At 35.0% G+C, this 27,524-nt stretch overlaps 1 protein-coding gene across 4 annotated transcripts in view; it reads right to left on the minus strand.

Moving 5' to 3' along the window:
- Positions 1–4,648: 4,648 nt before the first annotated feature.
- LOC111040742 (probable nuclear hormone receptor HR3) overlaps positions 4,649–27,524 on the minus strand; it is a 71,956-nt gene continuing 49,080 nt past the window's right edge. For 3 of the 4 annotated variants that reach the window (XM_022324755.1, XM_022324754.1, XM_022324752.1), the window contains exons 2-9: positions 18,755–18,982; positions 16,293–16,866; positions 15,584–15,930; positions 13,958–14,127; positions 12,595–12,727; positions 11,915–12,139; positions 10,940–11,147; positions 4,649–6,513 (exon numbers count right to left, since the gene is read on the minus strand). In XM_022324755.1, the coding sequence (XP_022180447.1) occupies positions 6,405–6,513; positions 10,940–11,147; positions 11,915–12,139; positions 12,595–12,727; positions 13,958–14,127; positions 15,584–15,930; positions 16,293–16,866; positions 18,755–18,982 (1,994 nt within the window). In that variant the 3' untranslated portion in view covers positions 4,649–6,404. The remainder of the gene's footprint in view (positions 6,514–10,939; positions 11,148–11,914; positions 12,140–12,594; positions 12,728–13,957; positions 14,128–15,583; positions 15,931–16,292; positions 16,867–18,754; positions 18,983–27,524) is intronic. The other variant, XM_022324753.1, reaches the window with a different exon arrangement.

Raw genomic sequence — 27,524 nt, forward strand, 5'->3', positions numbered from 1 at the left:
AACACGCCAGAGTATTGCAAAATAATCTGCCAGTCCTAAGCCTGACCAAGTGTGAAGGGAAATGAGTGTGTACGCAAATGACAATAGATGTCAATCTGGGTAATTACATTGTACGCAAGTGAGAACATTTGTAACTAAAAATAGACTGTACGCATCTGCACCGGATCCGTAATTTGTTATTTATTTTATAAAATATGATTTTTAAAGATCTTAGTATTTAATTATTAAGTTTTATTAAAATGAAAAATGTATTTTAAAAGTTTTAAGTAAAATGTATTGTTTAATTTGATGTTTAGTTAGAGTATTAGAGTAATAAAAATTATGACTAAAAAACATCGTATATGGATGTGCTATATATCGATTGAATGACAATGTCTTCCTCTATATCACAGTATGAATTTAAAAGGTATAACTACAGCGCCAACATATTTATTATAATTCCAAAATGTATAGAATTTACGGCAGCCCTTATGGCTTCCTACGAATGATATGGTGCGACAACGGCCTAAAAATTATCGAAAAGTAATTTTTTTGGCGGTCAACGTGTTACAATAAATAATAACATAATATTTAAATACTCACATTTACATTTAAACATTAACTATTTATTGGTACCTACTACTTAAATACAGTTTTTAACACAAATCAGTTTTAAATCACAAATTTAATCATAATAAAAGATGCTCTCTACGTGGTTTTAATGCTAATTCATTAAGCACTTCTTCAGGGTCAATTTTAAAACTGTTATGAACAGCCAACATAGCAAGACCATTTAATCAATTATGTGTAATAAAATAGTAAAGCATTACACTTAAATTAAATCTCTACCACAGAAAGTATATTATGAAAAATATTGAATATATTTTAATTAAGATACAAACCAGAGACATTGTGTTTCTTAAATATGTTTTCATTCTTTTCAGAGTTGAAAACATACACTCTGGCGATGACGTCGACACTGGTAAAGTGCATAGCACTTTCAGTGGGAAATAAATATTAGTGTAAATGTCTTTATTACAAATATCTAGACTCTAGAGCCCCGAAACCAGTATTAGGTATTTTTCCAGATCGTTGTATCTTGGTTGTCCACAGTTTAAATGCAGCCCAAGAATCATAAGACACCATATAGGAGAATACAATTTAGTTAATTCAAGTAAGTATAGGCTTGTAATATACTCGATGTTGGCACCATTTAACGATAAAATATGAATTAGGAAATTTTATAACATAATTCGACAAGTACATTATAAAGATGCATTACTCCTTTTATAATCAAAAATAATACGGTCAATTGGGGAGGGGGTGTTGCATGACACCCCTTCTTCCCATGAGCACTCCCCTGCACTGAACGGTCAAAAGCAAAAGAAACAGAAATGTCAGAAATACAGAATACAGAATCACACATCCACAAAATATAAAATATGAATCGTAATTTTATATTACAAAATAGATCGATGAATGATGATGAACTTCTCATGACAACACATTGTGTATCAACTGAACAAATATGTTTGTAAAATATCCGTTAAATCAGAAAAACCGAATACCCGATGACGATATTAATATAATTAAGGTAAACTGTGGGTATAACACTAGGTAACTTATATAATATTGCTCATTTGGAAAAGGAATTTTCACATAGAAAATATTTTATAAAGTTTATTATTTGTTCCAGGGGTATTAGATATATAGATATTGCAATATACCTACATATTTTTATGTTCTTTTGAAAAATATTTTAATAAAAATAATATTCGGAGTTTGTCGATTACGTACCAGATGCAGGTAAACGATTTTTTGCACACCTTTTCCGTGTGCCGATTGCGTCCTATTGTATAGTAGGTAAGCGTTAATGTGACAGTTAAATTGACATATTAAATCTAATATTTTTGTCATACATGGAGTGGAGGTTAAACACGAATTGGTTTTTACTTGATGAGCTTACGAACATTTTATCTGGTACTCTTATCGATTTACGATCACGTAGCGATTTAGTACGTCAAGTGTCTTAGAATCGAAAGATACTTTAAAGTTTAGACTTAATAATGAATACCATTTTTAGTGTATAATATATTAATTTTTAATCCGTATAATTGATAAGTTTGAACATCGTTTTCACAAAATATTGGCTAATGATGTCGAGCGTTGGAGTTGCACAAATAAAAAATGCAAATGTTATGCTTATATATCATACAACAGAACGCAATCGGAACATAAAAAGGTAAGAAAAAATAATTTACCTATCCGACTTGTGGACGCAATCAACATACTAAAAGGTATAAAAGGTTGAACGGGACGCAATCGAATGACGCCCATAATATTTAGTGAAACAATGTTCTTCTTAAATATGACAAAATAATAATACATTGTTAATCCATTAAAAATTGTTCACTCCCGGTTTGATAAATTATTATTTGTAGGATGATTTTTTATATCAATACGAACATTTAGGTTTGAATTAATAACTTCTTTAAGACGTGGATAAACAACTTGTTACTTAACAACATTTTCACTGTGAGGTATACATTATTTTCAGTGCAAATAAAATTAGTTCAATAACAACTCTTTTGCTAGTTTTGAGATCAACGATTATAGTGTATGATGGTAATTAAAGAAGTTTTCGAGTTTAGATTAATAACTAATAATTTATTACACATGCCGTACAGACGTACTACAGTTCAACAGTTGATAGTTAGGTACATGCTGAAAACTGCGAAAACGGTATGTAGAGAACACTTTATGACGGTACTTACATGTAGATATAGAGTTATTAATCGATCATACTTTTTTAGACCTTTAATGGAGTGTGAATAAACATTTTAAGATCAAAATTATTTTGAATCATTACGACTTTAAAGTACAATAGTTCTAGGCATAACTAGGTGTGGATGGGGGGCTAGAAAGAGCTAGGCCCCCTCAAATATTTTTTTTAACAGCCCTAAATAACTTGATTAATTATGTTCTACTTCTATTATCGTATTTATTTTTATAATGAAAAAATTAAATAAATGCAATAAATAAAAACTTGCTTCGAGCATGGCACAAAAACGATTTTCAAACCTATCACTGTTAAATATTGAAAAACGTTAAAAAAAATCAATTAAAAGCTGAAGATATAATTAACAATTTGGAACTTGAGACGGGAGAATTAATTTAGTATAGATAATTATTTATTATGAATCTTTTATTTAAGCAATTTATTCATAAGCTTTGTATAATTTTAGCATCCTCAAAATGTAAGGTCTAGAAGGGCCAAAATGTACACAACATATTGTCGGTGCAATACATCTTTTTCTTGGAAAAATATTACAAACAAAAAGAAAACCAAAATATACCATATAATCTACATGCGTATATATATCTATATAAATATATATATATATACATATATTTATATATTTTTGTTGTTTTATAATATTATCTCTCGTTAAACAATAATAATAATAATAATAATAATAATAATAATAATAAGCGATAATAATTAATTAATAACAATAATAATAATAATAATAATAACACGGAGCACCTTTTCTAGTAGTAGTGGAAAACGAAAAGAAATAAAAAAAAATATAACTGAAACACAACGAGTGTACCTATATGATATATAGGTTATATTATAATATACGCGTTTCGGAAGAGGACGAGGATGAGGTGACAAACATAATATCATTGATTATAGATGATGATAATTACTATCTAAGACCAATGATAATATTTATATATATAAAATACATATATAAATTGATATCAATAGCTATTACATAAGATACGAGAACAAACGATAAACGTAATTTAAAAAATATACAATAAAAATGATATATTATTATGTGCGCGTGTTTTACTTGACTGTTGCTGTATACAACATAAAAATATTTTGTTTTGTTTTTCATATAATTATATAATATATAATATTCTTATCTAATAATAAAATGACAAAGTTTAATAAAATTCATAAAATTGCGGGCGACGCGCAAAAAAAAAATAATTATAATTATAAAAAAAACAATATATCGTTTTTTTATCGTAAAAAACTATCGTAATATATACTATATATTATATATATATACCAATTTAATTATATATATTATATAATATTATACTCTTTAAATATTAAAAATCGTATTTTACACATTTTCACTTCGTCTTCTTATCGATTAATTTCACAATATAATTACCCCACATCACGTTAAATTTCCTATTCATTTTTATAATAATAATATTAACGAAAACAAATTAAAACTATTCGCGTATTATAATAATTTGTTATATGATATATTCATATATTACACGTATACATAAATAAAAATACGCAGCCGGTGCCATAATCGTCGTCGTCGGACGACTTACAAATAAAATACATGTATAATATATAATATGTGCTACAACTTTTTGCTGTGTCACCACTATTTTACATACACGATATTCAATGTAGGTATATATAATTTAAGGTATCGTATATTACATATATAATAATATGTTAAGTCGCTTAGAGAAAAAAAAGAAAAAAGTATTGTAGTAGATGACGACGACGACGACTCTTAACATTATAATTTATACAAAACACAAAAACACGTAACACATAATATAATAATAATAATAATTATTATTATTACATTTAAACGCGAGGTGGCGGCGGCCACATTTCATAACATTAAACCTATCTAAATGTTACATATATTTATCTATCTACACAAAGTTATAATATTATACACTTAATAATAGACAGTATAATATCTATAAAATATCGTACCTAAATGACGTGTAAAAAATATGATACAATAATATTTATTATATCGCGCGCGGAATTTATTCGATATCATATTATTATTATGATATATAGGTACGAGGGTACGATAGCGACAGCTATACAAGTGTGAGTGTGTGTGTGTGTGTATGTGTGTGTGTGTGTGTGTGTGTGTGTGTATGTGTGTGTGTATCTGTACAATACAATAATAATATGTGACGAGTGTGTAAAGTAAGTTTCTATTAATTAGATTCAATTTTCTCAGTTTTTCGTACAAATTATACATCGATAAAGTATACAAGTTTCCGATAGAAAAAAATATAAACAATAATGATGGATAAATCCTCCTCGGCCGCCAGCACTATCCCTCCCCCCCCTCCATTTCTTTAACACCATGATTAGCAATATAATATTATAATTAATAATATACGTATTCTAATCATAATAATATTATACAATATATGTGTTTATATAGCAAAGTACATAGAACACGCACTAAATTCTAGTATCATTATTTACAAATACGACGACGACGACAAAAAAGTGCAGCACGCGTGGTGGACGCTGATCGAAAATGAAATAATTATATTAATTTTTTTCTTTTCCCGGAAAAAAACAATAAATAGTACAAAAAGCAATGCTCGCCGCGATACATGGCGATGGACGACGTTACAATTACGAGCCGTAATATGATATCATTATTATGTATACTTCACTTTATCGATTTATATTATATTATATTATTACGTGTGAACGCGACGTGTGCAGAACGTGTACGATCGTCGTCGACCACGATTAAAGTACCTACCTAAATAAACAACGCTCGATCCGAAGATTAACAGAGACAACAACAACGAAATCTTTCGTCCACTCACTCATTACACACACACACACACACACACGTATACATACAACGAACACAAACGCAAGACGACTACAACGAGAATATTAAGCTCTAGTCTTCAACAAACACACACACACACGCACACGATCTCCTCCCGCAATGGAAATCGTTTTTACAAGCGACGTTCTTATACATTTGAGACCGGGACAATTTTCACACAGATAGTTGTACATAATTATTATACCTATTCATTACGAACTTGTAGGGGATTTATGTCCCGTTTATATATATAAAAAAATACTATATAACAACAACAGTAATAATAGTAATAATAATAATAATAATAATAATAATAATAATAATATCAATATTCTATTTCGTAAACACGCGATATATAATATGAGACACTACCTTGTAACAAAACAATACTATACATAATATATAATAGAATATAGAATATATTAAATATGCGACGGCGGTGTGTGATCTCGCGAGATTTTGCAATTTAAAAAAAAAAACATTTTTTTAGTTTTAAGTTTTTTTTTTATATTAAAATATAATGTACTAATAATATAATATAATATTTTACACAGCCCGTCTGCGACGACTTTGCTCATTGCTGCTGCAATAATGCTGCTACTGCAGCTCTTCGTCTAATCCGCCAGCTAAAGAGATCACCGACGCGATGACGATCGTAGACGAATCCTTCGCCGAGTCGTCACCGCCGCCGCTACCACCGCCTCCGCCACCACCGTCGCCGCCGCCGTCGTCATCGTCGTCGTCGTCGTCGTCGTCGTCGCAGCCTTCCTCCTCAGATCAACTGCCGTCGACCGAGAACAGTTCCTTGTGCAAAGCCGGGAACTCCAAGTGTGGTACCGTACGACGCAACTTAGCCAACGCTTCCATGTGCAGCATTCCCAGTTGTCTGTGAAAAAAACCACCAAACCGTTAGTCATCACGACGTTATATTATTAGTATATTAATATAAATTTCAAAATATATTAAAAAATATTTACTTTTAGTTAAAATAAAATTGCAATTAATGCATATATGTATGCGTTTAACCATCGACATGTTCAATAATGTTAATTACAGTATTATAGGTCTTAGGATAAGAGAAGCATGTATGTTAGGTTTTATCCTAACTTAGGTAGGTACGTATATATCTATGTCTAGTTTAACTATATAGGTCATGATGGTCCAACCTTTTGTAGGTGGCGGATCAATGTACACATTTATATAAAAACATATTTTATAATGCATAAATTATCACAATACTGATTAATATAAATTTATAATTATGATGCTTCGATTACTTAAATATAAAAAGAATTTGGAAATATGTGATGATTGGCATTGTTTTCCAAAGGCCAATTCTTAAATTATTAAATATATTTACTACATAATATGTCTTCTATAAGGAGGAGTAAATAAAAGACTGATGGCTGAGGGTTGGACCCCTTGATATAAATAGATAAATAGTGTATTCGTACAAATATCGTTTTCACTAATATGTATTGAAATATGTACTATATGTGAATGCATATTAAATAAAATATATATTTTTTTATGCCATATAATATAAAATTTCACATTTTTCGAGAGGATGATATCCTCCTTCTATCACACACACACACACACACACACACACACACACACACACACACACACACACACACACACACACACACACAAACACAACCACCGACAGTATACAACATAGGCACATTGCCTGTAATAGGTATACGTTTGCTGTAACCACGATCCTCTTCATTCTACGTCACACAAATGCTGACTGAGTAGGGTTGCTTAAAGAGCTATCTCTGTATAGAACGAAGAAGCCACGGCAAAGCCCGCGATGCTTGTCAATAAGACATTCTTTATCTGCAAAGCTTGCGAGAAAACGATTTATTAATATACTGAGTTAACATCTTAAAATACCCCTCTGGGACAAGGTCGTTCGAGACGTTTGAACTGTTAAATCGAAAATATCAGTAAAATTGTTATAAAAACAACTTACGCCGGATGACAAACCGTCACACTCATTATAAAAAAATAAATAGGCATTACGACCATTATTTTCCTGTGATCTATCCCCCCCCCTATTAAATCACAATAACTTAGATATCCACTCGCTTTTTTATGACTATCGTGAACCAGGAATTCCCAAGTGAGGTTGTTATCAAAAATAACCGCTTCAATGGACTGAATAATAGTCTAGCTATACAAATATACAACTTATTATGTTCTTATATATCCATAACATTTAAGATTTGTTATATGGTTAATTCGAGACTATTTCGAGTATATGAATAGTCTATTAATATTAGTTACACAACTATGGAGGGGTGTAAGTAACGTTTAGTAGATGCCCTGCATTCTGCATACGCTTTAACAATAAATATTAGATTACGAATTTAGCAATCATTCACATATTATAATAATATAACATGTTTGAAACAAATTCGCATGCGCAATCCGAATATATCGGTAGAAAAATACCATCGTTATGTAATAAAAATATATATTGATGTTTATATTTATTTGTATGTGATGATTTAGTATAATGCAGCAATTTAATTAATTACGTCCTATAGTTTCACAGTTGGGTATAGTGTCATTCATGTGTATACTTATTAATTTCTCAAAACGTACTTTGTATAGAAAGTGAAAAAATGTTCAGTTTAACAGTTTGGTAAAAACTTTATGACCGAGTAAAATTAACATTGCCACATTTATCATGAGTACCACTGTCAGATGTACCGGTTTGTATCAATAATATACCTTTTGTCACTGTACTTTATCAATTATCATACACAAATTTAAATATTAAAATTATTATGCACTTTCATGCTAGTTTCTTTTCTGTCTTACAAATAGCATGTGTATGTAAAATTTAAATAATAAAAATAAAAATATTAATTAATCAAAAATAAATTATGATAGCTGATATAGCCAGTAGGTATTAATAATAATATGTCATGGTATTAGGAGGGAGGAGGTTTAAGGGTTTAAGCTCATCACGGCTATATTAATATTTAATTCAGACCTACCAAAAACTAAATTGAACCAAGTTAGGTTAGGTATATTCTTAAAAAAATTTCTGGCACCACCACAGGTAAAAATTAACTTTTTTACTCCTAATAAGAAATCAAATGCAATACCAAATTTTTACCTCAGTTTGGTTTTCTCTTTTACGTATACTGTATACATAATAGGTATATCATGAAAAAAATATAGAAGTTATGTTTTACTATTGGTTTATTATTTTTGTGTCTATTGAAGCTTAATTAAAAATAAAAAACTTGCCGACTGGTCCAGTTGTGTATTATTAGTAGTAAATAGAGGAGAAGTCATGTATAATATTCGAGATAAAAATCAATTTTATTTGCAAATGACAAAAAAAAATGTATTTTTAATCATAAGTGTATTTCTTTAATATCAGCTATTTCGTGAAAATACAAACACGTTTTTTTATAATACATCCATATTTTGATTGTTGTGAAAATATACCAAAGTACCTACGCACCACGTACACTATTATTTATATTCAGCACGCAAAATATGATGAATTTTTTTATTGGAAAAGTGAGGAACGTATTCCGTATTCCTTTTTGTGTTCTATTGACTCGAAGCAGAACTCGTTGTATTTATCGCACGAATAGTAGCATGGAGGGGTAAGGTGGGTGGGTTAAGCTGACACGTATCTACAGGACGGAAATTTGATTCATACGCGAGCGGGGAGGTAGTATTTGGCATTTGCAGTGGCGGATATAATAGCCTTAATATAATCACCTCCCCTCTCACAATATATATATATATTATATGTATTGAATAACCATCTACGCGTTCAGCTGTATATTTGAAATTCTAAACGAATTGTGTTTTCTACCTTCAGTGGTACGTATACATCCACCGCAGCTACTATTTATCTGTTCTAATAGTAGAACATAGACGAAAATGTTTTATTCGGTCGATTACACTCTGTTTACGTCCAAATTGTATGAGTAAGAATTTAAACCTAACCTACCACTGCAGTATAAATATCACAGCCACGTAGAAAAAATCAAAATCAACGGTCATTTTACATCTCACTGATGAAAATTTTACGAAGGACAATCTTTCTGCATCTTAATGTTGTCATAAACGAATAAGGCTGCAATTTTATTTTTACTTTTTTTTAACCACGTTACGTCATTTTACAAGAAAAACTGAATTCGTTAGCCTGAGATGATCTTTTTCTATCGACAAAAAAGTAATAGTGTTAATTAAGAGTTTTGAGATGAAATAATGGCTAAAGTAATATGTAACTAAAACTCAAACGGTTATAATTTATTTTTCTATAGAAATGTTATAAAACACTAATAACATTTTTGTACTATTGTATCCTAATAAATATATAGGTAGAATAATCTTGAAAATATTGTTATCAACAATTCAGAAACTAAGATTTTCTACAAATTTATCTTAATTTGTAGAACTTGTTGGACTTAGAGAAAAATAATTATTTAATGTAAAGTAAACTTTTCAGTGTAATGTTGACGTGTTAAAAAATAATTTGTAATGTTGTAATGAAAGGTAACTAGTTTAATTTGTGAATTGGCACGTAACCGTAACAGCGGTGAGGCAGATTTAATTATTAATGACGAGGTATGAGAAAAAACTTGACGCTTAAATTTAAATTTTTAAGTTCATCGAAGCATATTATACAAACTACAAAGTGAATACAAAATGATATCAGTCAAAAAATATCAAACGAGAGTATTACACCTATATGTATATTGTATATTACCTATAGGGTTTTGGTGGCTTAGACTTTGTACAATCTACAGTCTGTACGTTTTTTTAGTAAGATACCTATTATGTAATAACAATTTTAAGAATATGACTTAATTTTTACCATATTTAATTTTGACTTTGCAGTAAAAAAATATGTTTCTTAATTGTTGACAAATTGTACACACACACATAATAAAATGTATCAAAAATCATGCATACCTACCATACGTCAAATATATTATTTACTACTTATTTGATAAACGTACCTACCTACATATATAATATTATGTCGAACCAATTTTGTTCAATATGTATTAACACTACACTATTGACTAAGTGTATTTACTTTAATTATTTATGTCGATTGAATTACGCAGGTGTTTGTTATATCTTATAAATTAATATTAAAAATATCAAAAAACAAAGCTAAAATTAATTTTGTAAAATTAAATTCAATGTGCAATTTAACTTTACTTAATAATATTTTTTAGGTATTTGACAGCTGATTATATTTGGTACAATTATTATACTCCTAAAATCCAATTCTAAATTATATAACAGTCAGTTCTCACCTTAGTATCGGGATCTTTTGTATAAGAGCATCACACACTTGATTTTGCTGCTGTTGCTGCTGTTGATGATGCTGCTGCTGGTGTTGCAGATCGACGGTGGTGGCATTTTTGCCACCCGCAGTCCTATGGTCGAGCTCCATGCGCAGAGCACGCAGAATAGCCTGTCTGAGGCGACCGATCTCCACGGTGCCTTTCAAGCCTTGCCGGTCTGTAACAAAATTTAATCGTGAAATAAAATAAAATAATTTCCATGTGAAAATGATACTAAAGTCATATGTACAGGCACACAACAAACTAGAGGGACTAATTGTAAATTTCTGTCGATAGTTATGTGTGGTTAGACGACAGTAAAATTTACGGTCAATATGAAAATATACATAACACTCTCCAGAAAATCAAAAACATTACTATTTTCAAGCTGAGGCTAAGGACACCATTGAAACTATCGGATCGTGTGGCTTAGCCAGAATAAATCTATAAGGTATGTCAGGGGAGGCAAAACTTTTTTTGATGAAAATCTACTGAGAATATATTTTTCTTATGTAGAGCTATTACATACAACTATAAAGCAACAGCTGTTATTACGATTTATTAAAAGCGTTACTATAAATATATAATAATACATTCTGCAGGGGATCGGTCTTGAAACGGTCTGAGATCGACTGTTTGGTCACACTAGGTTTATAGTGTCATGGATAGTTTATAAATGGATAGATCCACATTGCTGGTCGAAGAATCTAGTAGAATATTATATACCTGCCATTCGCTTATCAAAATCTCATTTATTTTTTCGGATTCCGAACCATCTGAATCGGGAGAGTGTATAAAGTCAAGGCATATCTCAGATGCTATGTGTTATTGGTAAAAATCATATTATTATATGCGTAGAACTTAACCGGCTCCACAATCTAGTTGATTGTACTCATTCGTAGTGTTTCTGGTACATTAACATTATCATTGTCACGGAATACCAACCTGGAGACAGCAACACGACGGCCGAGTATAGGGCCAGCTCGGTTTCTGTAAGTTTCAACGAAGCCACGGAACGGCTCACTTCGAAAGCCAACGAGACCAGTTTCTTTTCGACCGTGTCTTGCGTGTAAAACGCGTCGGCTGGTAGCAGGGCATCTGCGTAGTAGACGCAATCTCGGTGTAGATCGTAATGTCGGGACATCCTTAACACTGCCAACTCAAAACTTCCTGTTAGAACAATAAAGAAATTAATTTCACAAATGATACAATTACGAACGTTTTGGACCGGCACATATATATATACGAAATGTTTACGATCTATAAAGACGAGATCGACAGGTGACAGCAAATGACTTACAAAAGAAAAGTAACCAAAAAATATGTCCGTTACAAAACTTTGTTATGGTGTATGGTGACAATAATAAAATATTCAGTAGGTATAATAGCATTTTTTTTTCGAAAGCCGTGTGTTGTAATGTTTGTAAGAAATACAGTACTTAAACTAAAGCTGCGTGGCTTGCGTTTGACTTTATAACTATTCAATCATACAGCTTCCGCAGGCTTGCTTTCCCCGAAAGATCTGAGTCTTGTACGCGTCATATCATTTAGAGTTTAGACTATGCTACTACCTAGTCTTTGCGATGTTTATACATTTTACCGCTTATAACCGATGCACAACTTACCCGCTTTGAGTAGCACGATCTGGTCGTCTTGCGATAGTTTCATGAAGCCGGGCACCATCTTAGCAAACTCAATAATCTGCTGAATGACGGACGTCAACTTTTGAGCGCACTCCAACCACAGCTCCTCGTGGGGCTAAAAATTTAAAAAATTAAAAATTAAATTCTGATCGATAACGAAAGTTGAGAACATAAACATTATTACAACTTTTTTTCGAATATATTTTCAGCATCAAATTTATAATTATAGATATAAATAATGCCTAGCTGTGTTTATGATTTTATTAAAAACAAGTGTTAATTGATCATTTAATTAGTTAATTAAGTTAATTCTAAAAGCGATATCTTCGAAGTACCATTTATAATTTATATACTATGGAACTTTATCTACAAGAATACAATTCTACCTGAAAAATATTGCAAGTACACATAGACTACTAAAATTTAAAGGTAGTGTGAGGTTTGAATGGTTTTAACTAACCATCCTTGACTCTTGTCTTTGAGACAGCAAGGGCGGAATAAACTACTGAAGGGCCTACAATCTACATAGCCTATATATAGAGTAGCAAATCATGTATTCTAATGTTAAGTATTTGAACCTCATCAAGCATTTGTAAGGTGTTTGAAGTTTGAACACATTCAAAAAGTAATACAATTAATTGAATCAAAATTATATTTATCACCAGTTAATACAAATAGATATAGGTACTAACAATTCAAGATAGTTAACAGGTATATTGATAAGATAAATCTTTCTAAAAAGATTGTGAAATTCATCTTCAACGTAATTCATACTTAAACTATTGTTTTTAGTTTATTATCGTAATATTGAATTTGTTTCGTTTACATTATTCTAATTGTGTATCTATTACGTATTAATATTTTTTTCAAACTAGCATAATATCTTACTGTTGTACAGTGTATAGTGTATACCTATATTTGTTTTAAATTAAAAAACTCACATTTTTTAGTACATAAGATTACATTTGTTATAAACAAATTAGTTCTCGACCTAGCATTTAAAATTTTGCCAATTTCTAATAAAATATGTATGCACTTTTAAAATAATGAAAAAATGAAATGCTTAATTTAAGATCGTACATAAAATTTATCTTGATGGACGGGAAAGAATCAAATGTTTTCGTATCCTTTATTTATATTAGATGGATAATTTTCGTTTAAAACTAATTATGAAGGATAATTTTGAAACTATGGACACTGTGACACAAAATTCTTAGATAAGGTAAGTTACAATTGAAAATTTCGTTCACGGTAAAGTATATACAATGCCATAAGCCGAAAAGCTCCGACTAAGCCTATTGGCGTTACGTAAATACATAATTCTATACACCCAAAGACGACTTACCATGGTCTTGTACATTATCAATTTATCGGCAGTCGCCTTGTTAGCCGCCGCCATGGTGGCTGTTCGGTACATGCCGTCGTGTATCTGGTCGAGCGTGTAGAAACACGTGCGGGCGTGAGCGTCTGCGATGGTCTTGCTCAGCAGCTCACTTATCTGGACAGCGTCTGCTGCTGAAATTGGTAAACGCACAAAGTTAGACACATAAACCTCAATATCATTATTAATAGTAGTATTATTAGGGCGCATAGCGATATAACCACGTTACAAACGCACTGCACTTTGATGCTCTACAAAGATGTGTGCTGTACCTAATCTATAATGTGGCCTATTAGTAGGCGTGGATTAAGAGGGATCACGACTCCCCTAAAAAACATCAAGATTAGATCTTTTATGTTTAGTTGAAAATTGACTTATGCATAAATGCGTTTTAATTTTTTTCGCACTAAAGATGTTTAAAACAATTAATATTTACATGAAGTACTCGTATAAATATATGTAGTAAATTAATTTTTTATACAACATAAATACATTCTAACTACATCACAACTGGTTCATAAAATCTCACTTCTAAGAATATTAAATAGCGATTTAAAATAAACTGACTGAAAATAATATAATATTGGCGAGTAAGTATGTAATACATACATATTTAATAATAAATGGGTAAAAATCTTTAAGTGTTGGAATAAAATATAAGATTGTTTTTCAACCCTTAATATACGTCTACACGCTTGGCTAACCACAGGTCTGGTCTATATTGACATTATTTTTGTATTTCTAATAACTTGTTACAAAGTACCTTATAAAAGGTAAATGAGTTGATTGTGTTTAATCATTAATGTTTATGGCTGGACACTTCAGTCGTCCTTCGTAGGAAAGTATACGATAAGTTGAGGACAGTTTTTAAGGCAATAAAATAGGCTATTTTTAAATTGAGTGCATACGGGTTTTGTAAATGTGTGAGTAGAAAGTAATTAAAATAATTTAGCGTAATGGAAGTTATGAGGAGATGATGCTCGAAATTAAGAAATTCCAAAGATAACTAGGAAGGTACGAAAAAAGTTCTAAACCAAATTTAAACGGCCCGGAAATCAGTGTATATGTTGTATCCGAGTTATGATGTGTCTAACGTATTATTATTATTTACTATTAAAAAATAATATTTAAAGATAATTAAACAAATTAGTAATTACCAATTTCAAATTTATAAAAAAAAAAATAACATACAAGTTTTTACCAGTGTCATAATATGAACTTTTAAATAAAAACAAAAATTCTAAAATGTAACCTACTTGTAATAATAATGCTACAGTCTGTGTCAAACTGGGAAGGACAATTAAGTTACATAATATAATATGATATTTTTTTTTTATATTTTTTATGAAAATTTACCAAAAAAAAAAACAAGAACCAAAATAAATTGGTTTGTAGACACCATAAAAGATAATGTAGGACCACCACTCGGGAGAAATGTTAACGACCGGCCAAAACTAGTGAAACCACCCGGAATTCCTTTACGCAAGAAAAATCCATTCCAGCGGGACGAAGGGAGTCGTTCAGCACACACAGATGGGGTAACATAGCTCTAACACACACTAATTGTGTTAGCGTTTATAGTGTACTGACCCGATGAAACAGCGGCAGTAGACCCGGAAACGCCGGCCATCAAGTTGTCCTGTGGTCCGGTAGCGACTGCCGCTACTGACGACACTTCCATGTCGCCGCCGTACGTGGACGTGGCCGCGGCTGTCGACGAAGTCGTGCTGGACGCTGCCGGTGTTGTGCTGTCAGCCACGTAGTTGCTGCTCGTTGCTGCCGTGTCGTATGGGGGCGGCACGGAACCGCTAGCCCCGGCCTGCACGGCCGATGAGGTGGCCGCTGCTGCGTACGCCGCGAACGTGTCCACCACAAGCGACGCGGCTGCTGCGGCCGCGTTCGTTCCTCCGCTGCTGTTGTACCCGCCACCTCCATATCTGTAAACGATTGTAATAATATTAGTGAAACGATGACGTGATATTGTTTAATTATAGTAATTACTATAATATGTTAACAAGATCCAAAAGGTTCTGATGTGGGTAGGCACTATTGCTGTTTTTATTTTCCGAACAGCCGGCCTATTATAGATCACGTCATGTTATTTTCCCTCAGTAAAACTTTTCAATTTATTGCAAACATTAATCATATATTATACTATATTATTATTATATTAAACCTTGACATTAAATTTATGTCACTGCTTATGTAATTTGTGATCATTTATTGCCTAATCATGAAAATCAGAATCTTTCGGCCCCGGGCGAGAAATATTTTATTTGCTTTAGATACTATGACTCACCCAACTCCTGTGCCACCATTGGCTCCATTGACGCCACCGCCGGCCGCGGCAGCCGCTGCTGCGGCGGCTGCTGCTGCGGCCGCGGCATAAGCCTGCTGCACATTGCTATTTATGTTGAATTGTTGCTGCTGGCCGTGGAGCTGGTGTTGCTGATGCTGTTGTTGCTGTTGCTGTAGCTGCTGCTGTTGCTGTTGTTGCTGCTGCTGTTGCTGCTGCTGCTGATGGTGGTGTTGCGAGAGATGTCCTCCCCCACTGTGTAGTTGGTGTAAGCGAAGCCCATGGTCGGCGGTGCTGGAGGGCATCTGCTGCTGTTGCTGTTGCCCGTGCCCGTGCTGCTGCCCGTGTTGATCGTGATCGAACACTGACGAGTCAGCAGCCACGGCCGCGGTACCACCACCGCTGCCAACGCCGGTTGTAGTCGAACAGCAGTCGATGGCTGAAGCCTGCGCGGCTACCGCTGCAGCAGCCGCCGCGGCCGCAGCAGCTGCTGTCGAACGCATCTGCGCTCTGTGAAAGCGTACTTCGTCTTCGACCTTTTCTCGCTGTTTCTTGCTCATGCGCCCAAACTTGACCGCTGTACACGGGCAAGACCCGTAAAAAAAAACGGACGTGTATTATATTGTATTACATCAAAATACCGTCACATATTGTCATTCGTACAGTACACTCGCGTACACTACAGTTTAAAGCGCGGATTGGTTATGATTTATTCGTATTATCGTTTAATTTTAGCTTCCGCATTTTTGATAAGTATTTTCTTCGATACGCATACATAGAGGGGTATTGGCATGTTAGGCATGTTAGATTATTTTCTTTCTATGTACAATTATTATAATATGCAACAGTAGTGCAACCAGAATTTGTTTGGGAGTCCCCCCCCCCTGTGCATATGGACCATGGGGAGAGGGCATACTTATTTTTATTCATAGACCGATAAATTTAGTGTAAATGTCCATATGCTATTTGATGTGCCAAATGTTACAAGATGTGTTATCGTAATGCGAATCATCATAAAATCGCTTTTAGTCGATAATTTATCCATTTTATATTCAAAATTAAATAAATTATTATTTTATACGGCATAAATGAGTTGGGAGAAGAGGTATCCAAACCCTTCTGATTCCTCTACTGATTTGTAATGTGACCCATTCATTGCATTTATATGTCTGATTACATTTTATGTATTTATATGGTGAATGACTATACTTATACTGTGATTTATTAGACAAAACGATTTTGATCCGTACGAGTTTACCCCGACGTTGCTAAAATCTTCCGAACTATAGTATATATTTAGTATATATATAATATCGAATAAGTCACAGCAGGTAGTCGAACCGACACAATGCAATTCGTATAACAATGTGTCATAAACAGTGAAAAAATAACATTGCGATTGTGTTTTCGAAAATGTTAAAACAAATATCCGTCGCCAGCGCAACAACGGGGCTAAGTATAGCGTTGGGTATTCAGATTGCACTCCTGGATGTTAATATTAATATAATGATATTGTGCACGCCCAGCGACACTGGTGTGGTGTGCATAGGCGTGCGTGTGTGTTTGGTTGCGTTGACACCCCGGGTCGAGAGTAGGTTATTGACTTGATCGTAAGCTTAACCCCAGCGCCGACATCGCCATTACACAAATCGCGTTTCACAAAAAGTACAGGAAATTATAATAATATATTATAAGCATAGAATGATATATATATGTGTATATTGAATACATTATATAATACAATTGACCAATTTCGAAACGTTCTCGTGATGGTTACATCGTTTATTTTACGTAGTCGTTTTGATCGCTTATTGTATTATAACAAATAATAATGCATAAAAAAAAACTAAAAAAATTAAATAAAATAGACAAATAAACGTTAAAGGGTTGCGACGCACGGGTGAACTTTTAAAGCCATCAGTCAGAATCTACCTTATACAGAGCTATTCTCAATCAACAACCCCCCCCCTCCCCGCCCAATCATTAGCTTCAGCCTACAATTCTTGGCCTTGAAATAATAACGAAAAAACGATACAACGACGACAACACTTAAAAATTGAGAGCGAGTCGAACGAATAACACTGCACAGTGATGGGCGAAACGAAGGGGTATTTGAGAGTCGACCACCCCTCGGTAGACATTTTCAGCGATGGAGGTGCTTGGATCTCCAGGTGGTGGTGACTGGTGTGGTATATCGATAAAAGAAAAAGCCTCGTGAACTCAACCCGTACCCGCCCTGATGAATTGTCGGTGTGGGTGGTTATGAGGATTGAGGAGGGTATTCGATAAAATGCTAGCGACCGTCGATTTTCAAAGTTCGTCACGCCGTTACTGCCGATAGCACCACGTCATTATCATACAACGCGTCGTAATTAAATAATTGTTGTCGTTGTATATTATTTACACACAGTGTGTCACGTTTACATAACTAAGCATCATAAGGCTATAATATTATGTACACTTACCGTCACGGGACATGCCCAGCCGCAGGCATTTCTGGAGCCGGCAGTACTGGCACCGGTTTCTGTTTACACGGTCCACCACACAATTCTTATTGCGCGGGCACTGATAGTTGACCACAGACGACTGAGACCGCCGGAAGAATCCTTTGCAGCCCTCGCACGTGATCACGCCGTAGTGTACGCCGCTCGACTTGTCACCGCACACCTTGCACGGTATAATCTCGATTTGAGCTGAAACACGCAAAACGGACCAAAAAGATTAGTTTAGGATGTCATGTATAAACATAGGATATTATTATACATGGCATAGGACATATTATAATTATGTGGAGTGCACGTGAATTCCAACATTGTTGGAAAGAGACAAAGTCAATACCTATATGGTGCATATGATGGGACCTAAAGTGTATGCCGTCATATTTTTCTGGAAATGTTGTTAGACTTCTTTCTTCCTCTCTCACACACGCACGCTATTAATGGGCATAACAGAAGGGCCAAAGTGGTTGTTTGCCACCTTTTTACAACAATGTTGGCCTCCGAACCTCTCTCTATCTCTGCTATCAGTCGATTATTTATATAGGTCTATGAAACGGACGAAGGCGTCGATACGTGTACGCATTATAACTATACATCATGACGTATTATTGTGTACCTATAAATCGCACAGCGACAGAACTCCGGCAAACGAAATCGGAACGACTGAATTCCAGTTATGCGGTTGGTTTAATATTAGGTATCATCGCAAGTGGACACCATAATCGAATGCGTGTATTATGATACTATATATCATATTATATACAGTGATTTTAAATTATAATATTACGTCGTCGCGTATTTTAGGTACATAATAATAATATAAATGACGAGCGCATTCTGCGAGAACACAATATTCCGTGGTTGCAGCATGTACCCATACACTATTGAAATATCGTACATCAGATATACAAGCGGTGTAATGATATATGTGACGTTTTTACTGGCGAATATAAACAATTCGCACGCGACGCGCACCGAAACGTCGGCGGCAGGTATCGCCCTGTATACACACGACGATGATAATCGGTCAACCGTACGGCGCGCGTAAGGTCATACGCAGACACACTCTAATCCTAGCCCCCCGCACCCCCTTGCCACCACTCACGACACCTGATCCCCGCCAGCCCTCTCCCTTTGTGCGAATAATATAATACATATTATATCCGTATAATGTAATGTTGCGATACACACGGTGCGCATATATTACAATAAATAATAATATATATTATGATTTATGATATATCATAATAATATATTGTAATATATGTATCGGAACACCGATACGGTGTACCTGTGTGAGGCATAATACAATAATAATAAAAATAATTATGTAACGATATTATTATTGTTATTATTATCGTACGCGTCGCCTCCGTCGGATATAAAACAACATTATCGTAACGACAGACGACTGCGTTCGTACTAGTATATTATCATATCGCGATATTCTTCGTGCGCGCCGTTATCGCGCGTTTTTTAATTTTGAAAAACTACCTATTCCAAGTTTAAAAAACGCTCTCCGGCATAAACACGTCGAGCGCAAGACGTACAAGACGGCGGCGGCGGCTCGCGTCTGAGCAAAGCGATCGACGTAATACGCTGCACACTAGAGAGGTTCAACGACCTTGTTGTTTGCTGAATATTGTTGTGTATTTTATTTATTTTTATATATTTAATGTACAACACACACCAGTGAACTGGCGTGTACATAAATTATTATTATTATTATCATTACGCCAAAAAGAAGAAAATTTTTATGTCGACACCGACGACGACTATATACGAGTGGTTTTATATCATTATTATTATTATATGCATGACGTCGTCATAGCCGCCGCTGTTGTATTTAATAAAATCGATTTTACACCTCTCGAATTATCCGTCACCACCACCGAGAAGAAGCGATACAAGTGTAGTCGACGAATTTATGTATAAATGTATAATATATAAATTATTTTATTATAAATACAACTTATACCACGGGGTATCGACGTATCGTTAATACTAAAGCCGAACGGAAAAGCTCAAAACTCCGTCGGTTCAGCAGTTTTCCGTTAATTTTGCATTATAATTTTTTTTTTATTTCGTTTCTGATTTTTTTATATTCTCGCGTGATATTCTCATACGCAAAAAAAATACAAAAAATAATAAAAAACCAACGGTACCACCACAAAGCACCGTCGTCGACATCGTAGTCATAGCCGTTAGTATAGTCAGCTGGCCGGCCGCGGAGTTCAACGACCTACAGGGCCGGCGGCGGCGGCCGGATCGTTACCAACAACACACACACATACACACGTACACTATGTACGACGACGATTACTGCTTTGTATATTATTATTATTATTATTATTATTATTATTATTATTATTATTATTAAAGTTTATAATAATAATAATGATACATTATGCGATGTATTATTATTGCATATTGTGCTAGCGCGACGCGTAACATACCATTATAATATCGTGAATATATTATTGTAAAAACGGCGTAAACCGAGAGACGAAAATAGACTCCGCGAGACGACGACGCCAAGCGTACAACACTCCGCCGACGCCACAGCCGCTGCCATCGGATAGCAAAGTGGATAAACAATGATAACAATAATAATATATTACTAATTATATTAATATTAAATATTGTGTGGCTTAAACATAAAAAATAAATGTATAACGGCCAGGAAAAAAATAATTGAAAACAGTCTTGATGGACGACAACAACAAGACAAGAAGTTACCTAACCGCGCCGAGATGCGGAACGCGATACAACCATAATAATATACGAGTACGTACGACGCGACGACGACGACGATTGCGAAAAAAAATTATTAACGCGTGCGCTGCGTGAACGAATAAACGCCGCCACAGACGTTATCATCAACGGTTGCCGAAAATAGCCGAAAAGTTTAAATAAGAACTCTCTTGAGCGCGCGCGCACGCGATCGTGTGGTCCGAAATAATATATTATAAATATAATATGTATTATATATAGGAACGTGATATTTGGGACTACGACCGTTCGCTTTTCACCGGACGATATTACATTATGGGAACCATATAATAGCATTATAACTTATATTAAATATTAATACAATATTGACATATTGTACATAATTTGTATACGCAGACCATTGTTGGTGCACACCAAAGTACATAATATTCTTAATATTTTTACGTACTCTATATAATTATTATCTATGTATTATAATTTATAATACACAATATAAGCGTATCGGATCGTACCCATTGAAATACCGTTAATCCTGGAGCGCGTTCGCCGGCAAAACCGTGACCTTTTCCGGCGCTCGCGCGATACCAAATAATACCGCCGCAGTTTTATAATAATATTCCAGTCGTGAATAAAATAATAATAATATTAAAAGTATAATCATTAATGCAATAATGACGATAAATGACAATATCTGTGTATGTGTGTGTGTGTGTGTGTATATAGGTGTGCGCTGCGCGAGTAAACGACGACTGCTGCCGCGACGGAGACGTGCTGCATATCATGTGGAAAGAATAGAGAAAAAAACGAAAAAGTATATGCCGTCGCCGCCGCCGCCGCCGCCGCCGCAATAGAAAGTAGGTCAGTAGAGTGTTAGCGGCGGCGGCGGACTGCACCACTGCCGCGGTGGCGGTACCGGTGAAGGTGAGTGGGGTGGTGGAGGGAACAAGTCGTGTGGTGGCGCGCGGTAAAAGTACGTCGGTGCACGCCGCCGTCGTTTTTGACCGCATGTACGTACGTCTCCGCGACGAGGACGTTACCATAAATTAATTTTACATTTCAAAAACGCTTAGTTTTCCGGCGATAGCTGGTGGATGAAAGTTTCTCGTCGTCGTTACGGGTTATCGTAATGTATCGTCGTTGTTTTTTGCAATATTTTGTTTCCACGCGACTCTAGAAAACTTTTTCGGTCGCTATCGGATGAAAAAAGCGATTAGGCACGTGTGCACCTCGTAAAAAGACCATCCGAAATAAATAAATAAATAGTAAAGGAAAGAACGCGACGACGACCACGACGACAACGACGACGTGAGCGACACGCTACGAGTTCGACCGCGATGAGAGCGCGTCCGCAAATGATATGAGCGATGTAATAATAATGTGATATTGTTAAAATAATAATAATAATAATAAAACTGCGGCGGCGGTTTTTGTTGCGCAAAAAACACTTCCACCCGCCCACCCATCGTCATCATTGTATCGTAGTAGACGGCAGTACAGTAGTAGTAGTAGTAGTAGTAGTAGTAGTAGTAGTAGTAGTAGTAGTAGTAGTAATAGTAGTACATTAGTAGAAGTGGTGGAGGTAGTGGAACGGCACATCGTGGCGGCTGTTTTCGGCGCGGCACAACGCACCGCACAGTCGAGTGTGTGTGTGTGCTGCGAACGTGTATGTGTGTGTGACTGGCGTGCGTGTGTGTATTTGCGCGAGCGAGAGGCCAATGACTTTTCGTAGCCGGCGGCGGTCGCGCGCGCGATAGTGTTTCCGCGCGGCCGACGACGACGAAACCGCCACCGCGCAACACTATTATAATACATATACAAATATATATATTTATATTATATGTATATATATATTTATATATCGCACCCGCTCGCTGTGTATGTGTGGGTATATTCATACCCATTATTCGTACGCACACATGCACAGGCCGCCGCGGATGGTGCTGCACCTATGCCGCCGCCGCCGCCGCCGATACGAATTTTTTTCGTTTCGTTCACGTCTCGCACACCACCACAACATCCGCGTGTTAAAACATGATAAATAACGCACACGGGAGTAAAAAAATATGTAATGTGTAACAAGAAGAGGTGTGTTCGCGAACCGCGCAAAATGCGCGCGCGCGACGAGCGTCAGGTTTTTTATGCACTCACAAAATTGTAGCGAACACATATTTTTCCCGGACGTCTCGCGATCTGGACGAAAGAAACCAACGGGAAATAAAACGCCGCGGCATTACAATAAAATAATAATAATATATAATTGATATAACGGGAAACCGCCGGCACTCGGTCGTTGCAGTTCTGTGAAACCGCTATCTCTCGCGAATTACGATGTGCAAAACGATAGACAGAGAGTGAGAGAGTGAGCGAGAGGGAGAATGATAGTGGTAGGTGGAGAGAGAAAAACGCCATGCTCGTCGACCCGCCGCCGACGCGGTGGTACGCGTACACAACCGGATGGAGTTTGCGCGCGCTCGATTTTATTATATAATTGCGGTTAAACGTACGTAGTTATTATTAAACTTCACTTTCTACTGCGCGGACGACGGACGTGTAAGTGTGTGCGTGTACACCACGTAGAACACATCGTCGTTATCGTTACCATTATTATTTAGTGAGGCGAAAATTCCTAATAAATAATATCGATAATTACACGATTATTATAATAGTAATATACACATAATGTGTTATATTGTTACATATCGTGAGTACATGTCATACGAGAACATAATAATGTCATAAAATATGAATCATTCATCTGTACTGGCCGTCGACAACAACGACGGTCGTCAACAACTACGAGCTTTTCGGGGCGTAAAATTGAAAAATAAACGTTTTCACGGGTTTCCGTACGGTAAAATATTATTGTGTAGTGTTAAACATTGTAATACACTGTGTACATTGCTCTGTGTACAACACTACACTGGTATAATGTACCGCGTAACTGTACAGCACATTTAGCGGGGGAGGCGGCGACTTAACGGAAAGGCGGGCTGTAACGAGGCATATTATAGTATGATATTAATACACGTATATTATTATTACTATCATTATTATATGAATTATATTTATATCTGGCTTACCGCGAAATGCAATGCAATAATGGCAGTGTACTGTACCCGAGGTCTGAGTTCCGCAGACTTACATAATTCTGCGTCGCTTGTATTATTATTATTACTATTATTTTTCTAACGAATAAAGACTGCGCGTGCGATTAGAATCGTCGTGTACATAGGTACATTGTTGTGCGCGAGAGTTATATAATGCGCGGCGGCGGAGATCGAATCGGATTTTTATAGCTTTGTGAATATTTACCACAATAATTACAATCTCTGTAATAATTCCGTATTCTCGTGGGAGAAAGAGAAAAGAAACTTTACAACCATCCGTCGACTGCAATACCCGAGAAAAATCGGCAGTGGTGCTAGGACTACAGCAGTTATCGATATTATAATATTATAACATTATACTATTGTAGTTCCGTCGCAGTACATTATTTTAATTTTATTACGTAATCGTATAAATGGTATTATATGCACATATGCTAGGTAACCAGAAATACATAATAAGTCAATAGCACGATGAGACTATGGGGATAGGTTGGATCTCTCGAATCTGCTACAAAATACATCAAATAAACTAAAATCAGCATACGTAAAATAATAATTCAATAAGTGTAATATTTTAGATGAATGACGTCCGACAATAAACAAAAAAAAATTACAGTGTCAGTGGATTACTCACTATCCCCAAAACGGTCTGCACAAGTCCCCACTGTAGAAGCAATGTGGTGGGTGTATACACTAAAATGGTCAATATTGTTGAAAAAATGTCAAATATATGCTTGCATCGTTTCACTGATTTTTATTTTGTTTTTACGTTTTTCACAACTTTTTTAAAACTCCTCCTGGGAATTTAGTTTGGTATTAGTTATAGAAAGGTCCAACGTAAAACTTTTGTACCTTTTTTACTTCCAGGAACAATGTTAGTTGAACATGAACATGTAAGACACACACAGTCTTTTGTAAAACAGCTAAAACCATTTTCCTTAGTTCTCAGCATATACAAAAAACTTTTCTTAAGTAAACACTATTTTATTATTTGTCTTATGCAGAACAGTATTGGAGATCAAAGAAATAACTTTGGTCTATAATAATAAATAAATAAATCAAAGTTGAAAGTTGTCAAAACTCCTAAGAAACGAATGGTGGGGGGGAGACGATTGCCACATGCCCACTTCACCAGCTCAGTCGCTCCCCTCAAAGTATAAAGGCACGTAGCCGTCGTAGCCATATAAGTATAAGTACGATCCGATGATTGTAAATTTATGTTTAGTATGGTGTTGGTGTATATTTATATTATATAGGTTCTCATGTCCCATAGTTCAATGATTGATAGTAAACCCCACTCTTTCACAAAATACAGATTTTAAAAAGCCAGGATTAATTTATTATACTATATCAGGTATATTAGGTATATAATATTAGATGATATTTCCGTGCGGTAGGTTTGTACCTCCATGTATGTAATGCCCACTATGCATACGAATCTGATCATGAAACCGCACCCCACAAAAAAAAATTATACAGTACCCACTGATTGTAAGATTTTTGTACTATACCACTGAAATTGAAAAACACGATTGTTCGAATTGAGCTTGATTCTCGGATTTTAATGCAGTCTAGAATCTCCCGTCGTACTGAACTTGTTAGTATTTAATGTCGTACACGCACTGCACATAATTTTATCCTCGATACAGGTACTAATTTTACGTTTTAATAAAATAATAATATTCTATAATACTGTATTTGTATTGCCCGATTTAATAATACACGTTAGCTAGCGTTGGCGGTTTGAGAACAGCCGCGACGACGACGGCTGCCGCACGGCAGCGGTACGAAAATACATATTATTATTATTATTATCGACATGGAAGTTTTCGGCGTATTCGGTGCTCGCCGCGGACTGGTCATTAATTGGCGTGTCGGGTTGTATACGCAATAATAATAACGACATTATTATAGGTAGTAGGTGCATACGAAAATAATAATAGAACCGAGCGAAAAGAAAATCCGTCGCCCGCGTAAAACTCATGTCCATGTGCTAAAATAATATTGTTTTTTTTTTTATTATTATTTTTTTCAATCGGCAACCGACCGACGTGTGTCACTCGACCGTCGTTGCGCGCCAACACACAAAGCGCAGCGTTGTAGTGCTATAAAGCTGCTGCCACACAACACACAACTGTGCATTATAATAATCATATGTACATACGCGAGTATAGTGACGGCCTGTCGTTGGAAGTGCACTCCAAATAACTACGACGACGATGACGAGTGGTGTCTCACATAGTATTATTATATTGGTAGTAAATATAATATACAGGGTGATGACTTTTTTTACGTAAGACACTCGTTTTCTCGGTCAATTTTGCGTTTTTGAAAGAAAATTATAATGGTGTTGGGCGGTAGACACTAGTCACACTACTTCACTGTCTTTTATCCCTTGGGTCACTCTACAGGTATTAAGCTTAAAACTCACATTCGATCCACTAATGGTTCGATTCCGATGTGGGTTGAAATATTGAAAACCTTAACAGCCTATAGGTATATGTCCCGTGGTAAAATATTGGAATATAAATATAAGGGTTTATATTTTATATACATAGGCACTTCGCATTACATAAAAATGTTTTTTTTTTCAAAAAATGCGTGTCCAGAGTTGGAAAAATCACCTTTCAGCGCAGTATCTATAATATTGTTATCAGACATCGGCTGTGCGTGAGCTGCGAGGAATAAAAAAAAACTTGACCGTTCGAAAACGCCCGCGCGACCTGTCGTATACGTATAATGTATAAATGTATATTACCCGCGTCCGGCCCCATGGACGTCAAAAAGAATATTACATGGTATACGTATTTATATAATATTACATTATGATAATACTAGTATAATGTAAGTTATACGGCACAACACAATAATAATAATAATAACAACGTTATATATAT

The sequence above is a fragment of the Myzus persicae genome, unplaced genomic scaffold (assembly GCF_001856785.1).
Source record: "Myzus persicae strain clone G006 unplaced genomic scaffold, MPER_G0061.0, whole genome shotgun sequence".
Taxonomy (NCBI): Eukaryota; Metazoa; Arthropoda; class Insecta; order Hemiptera; family Aphididae; genus Myzus; species Myzus persicae.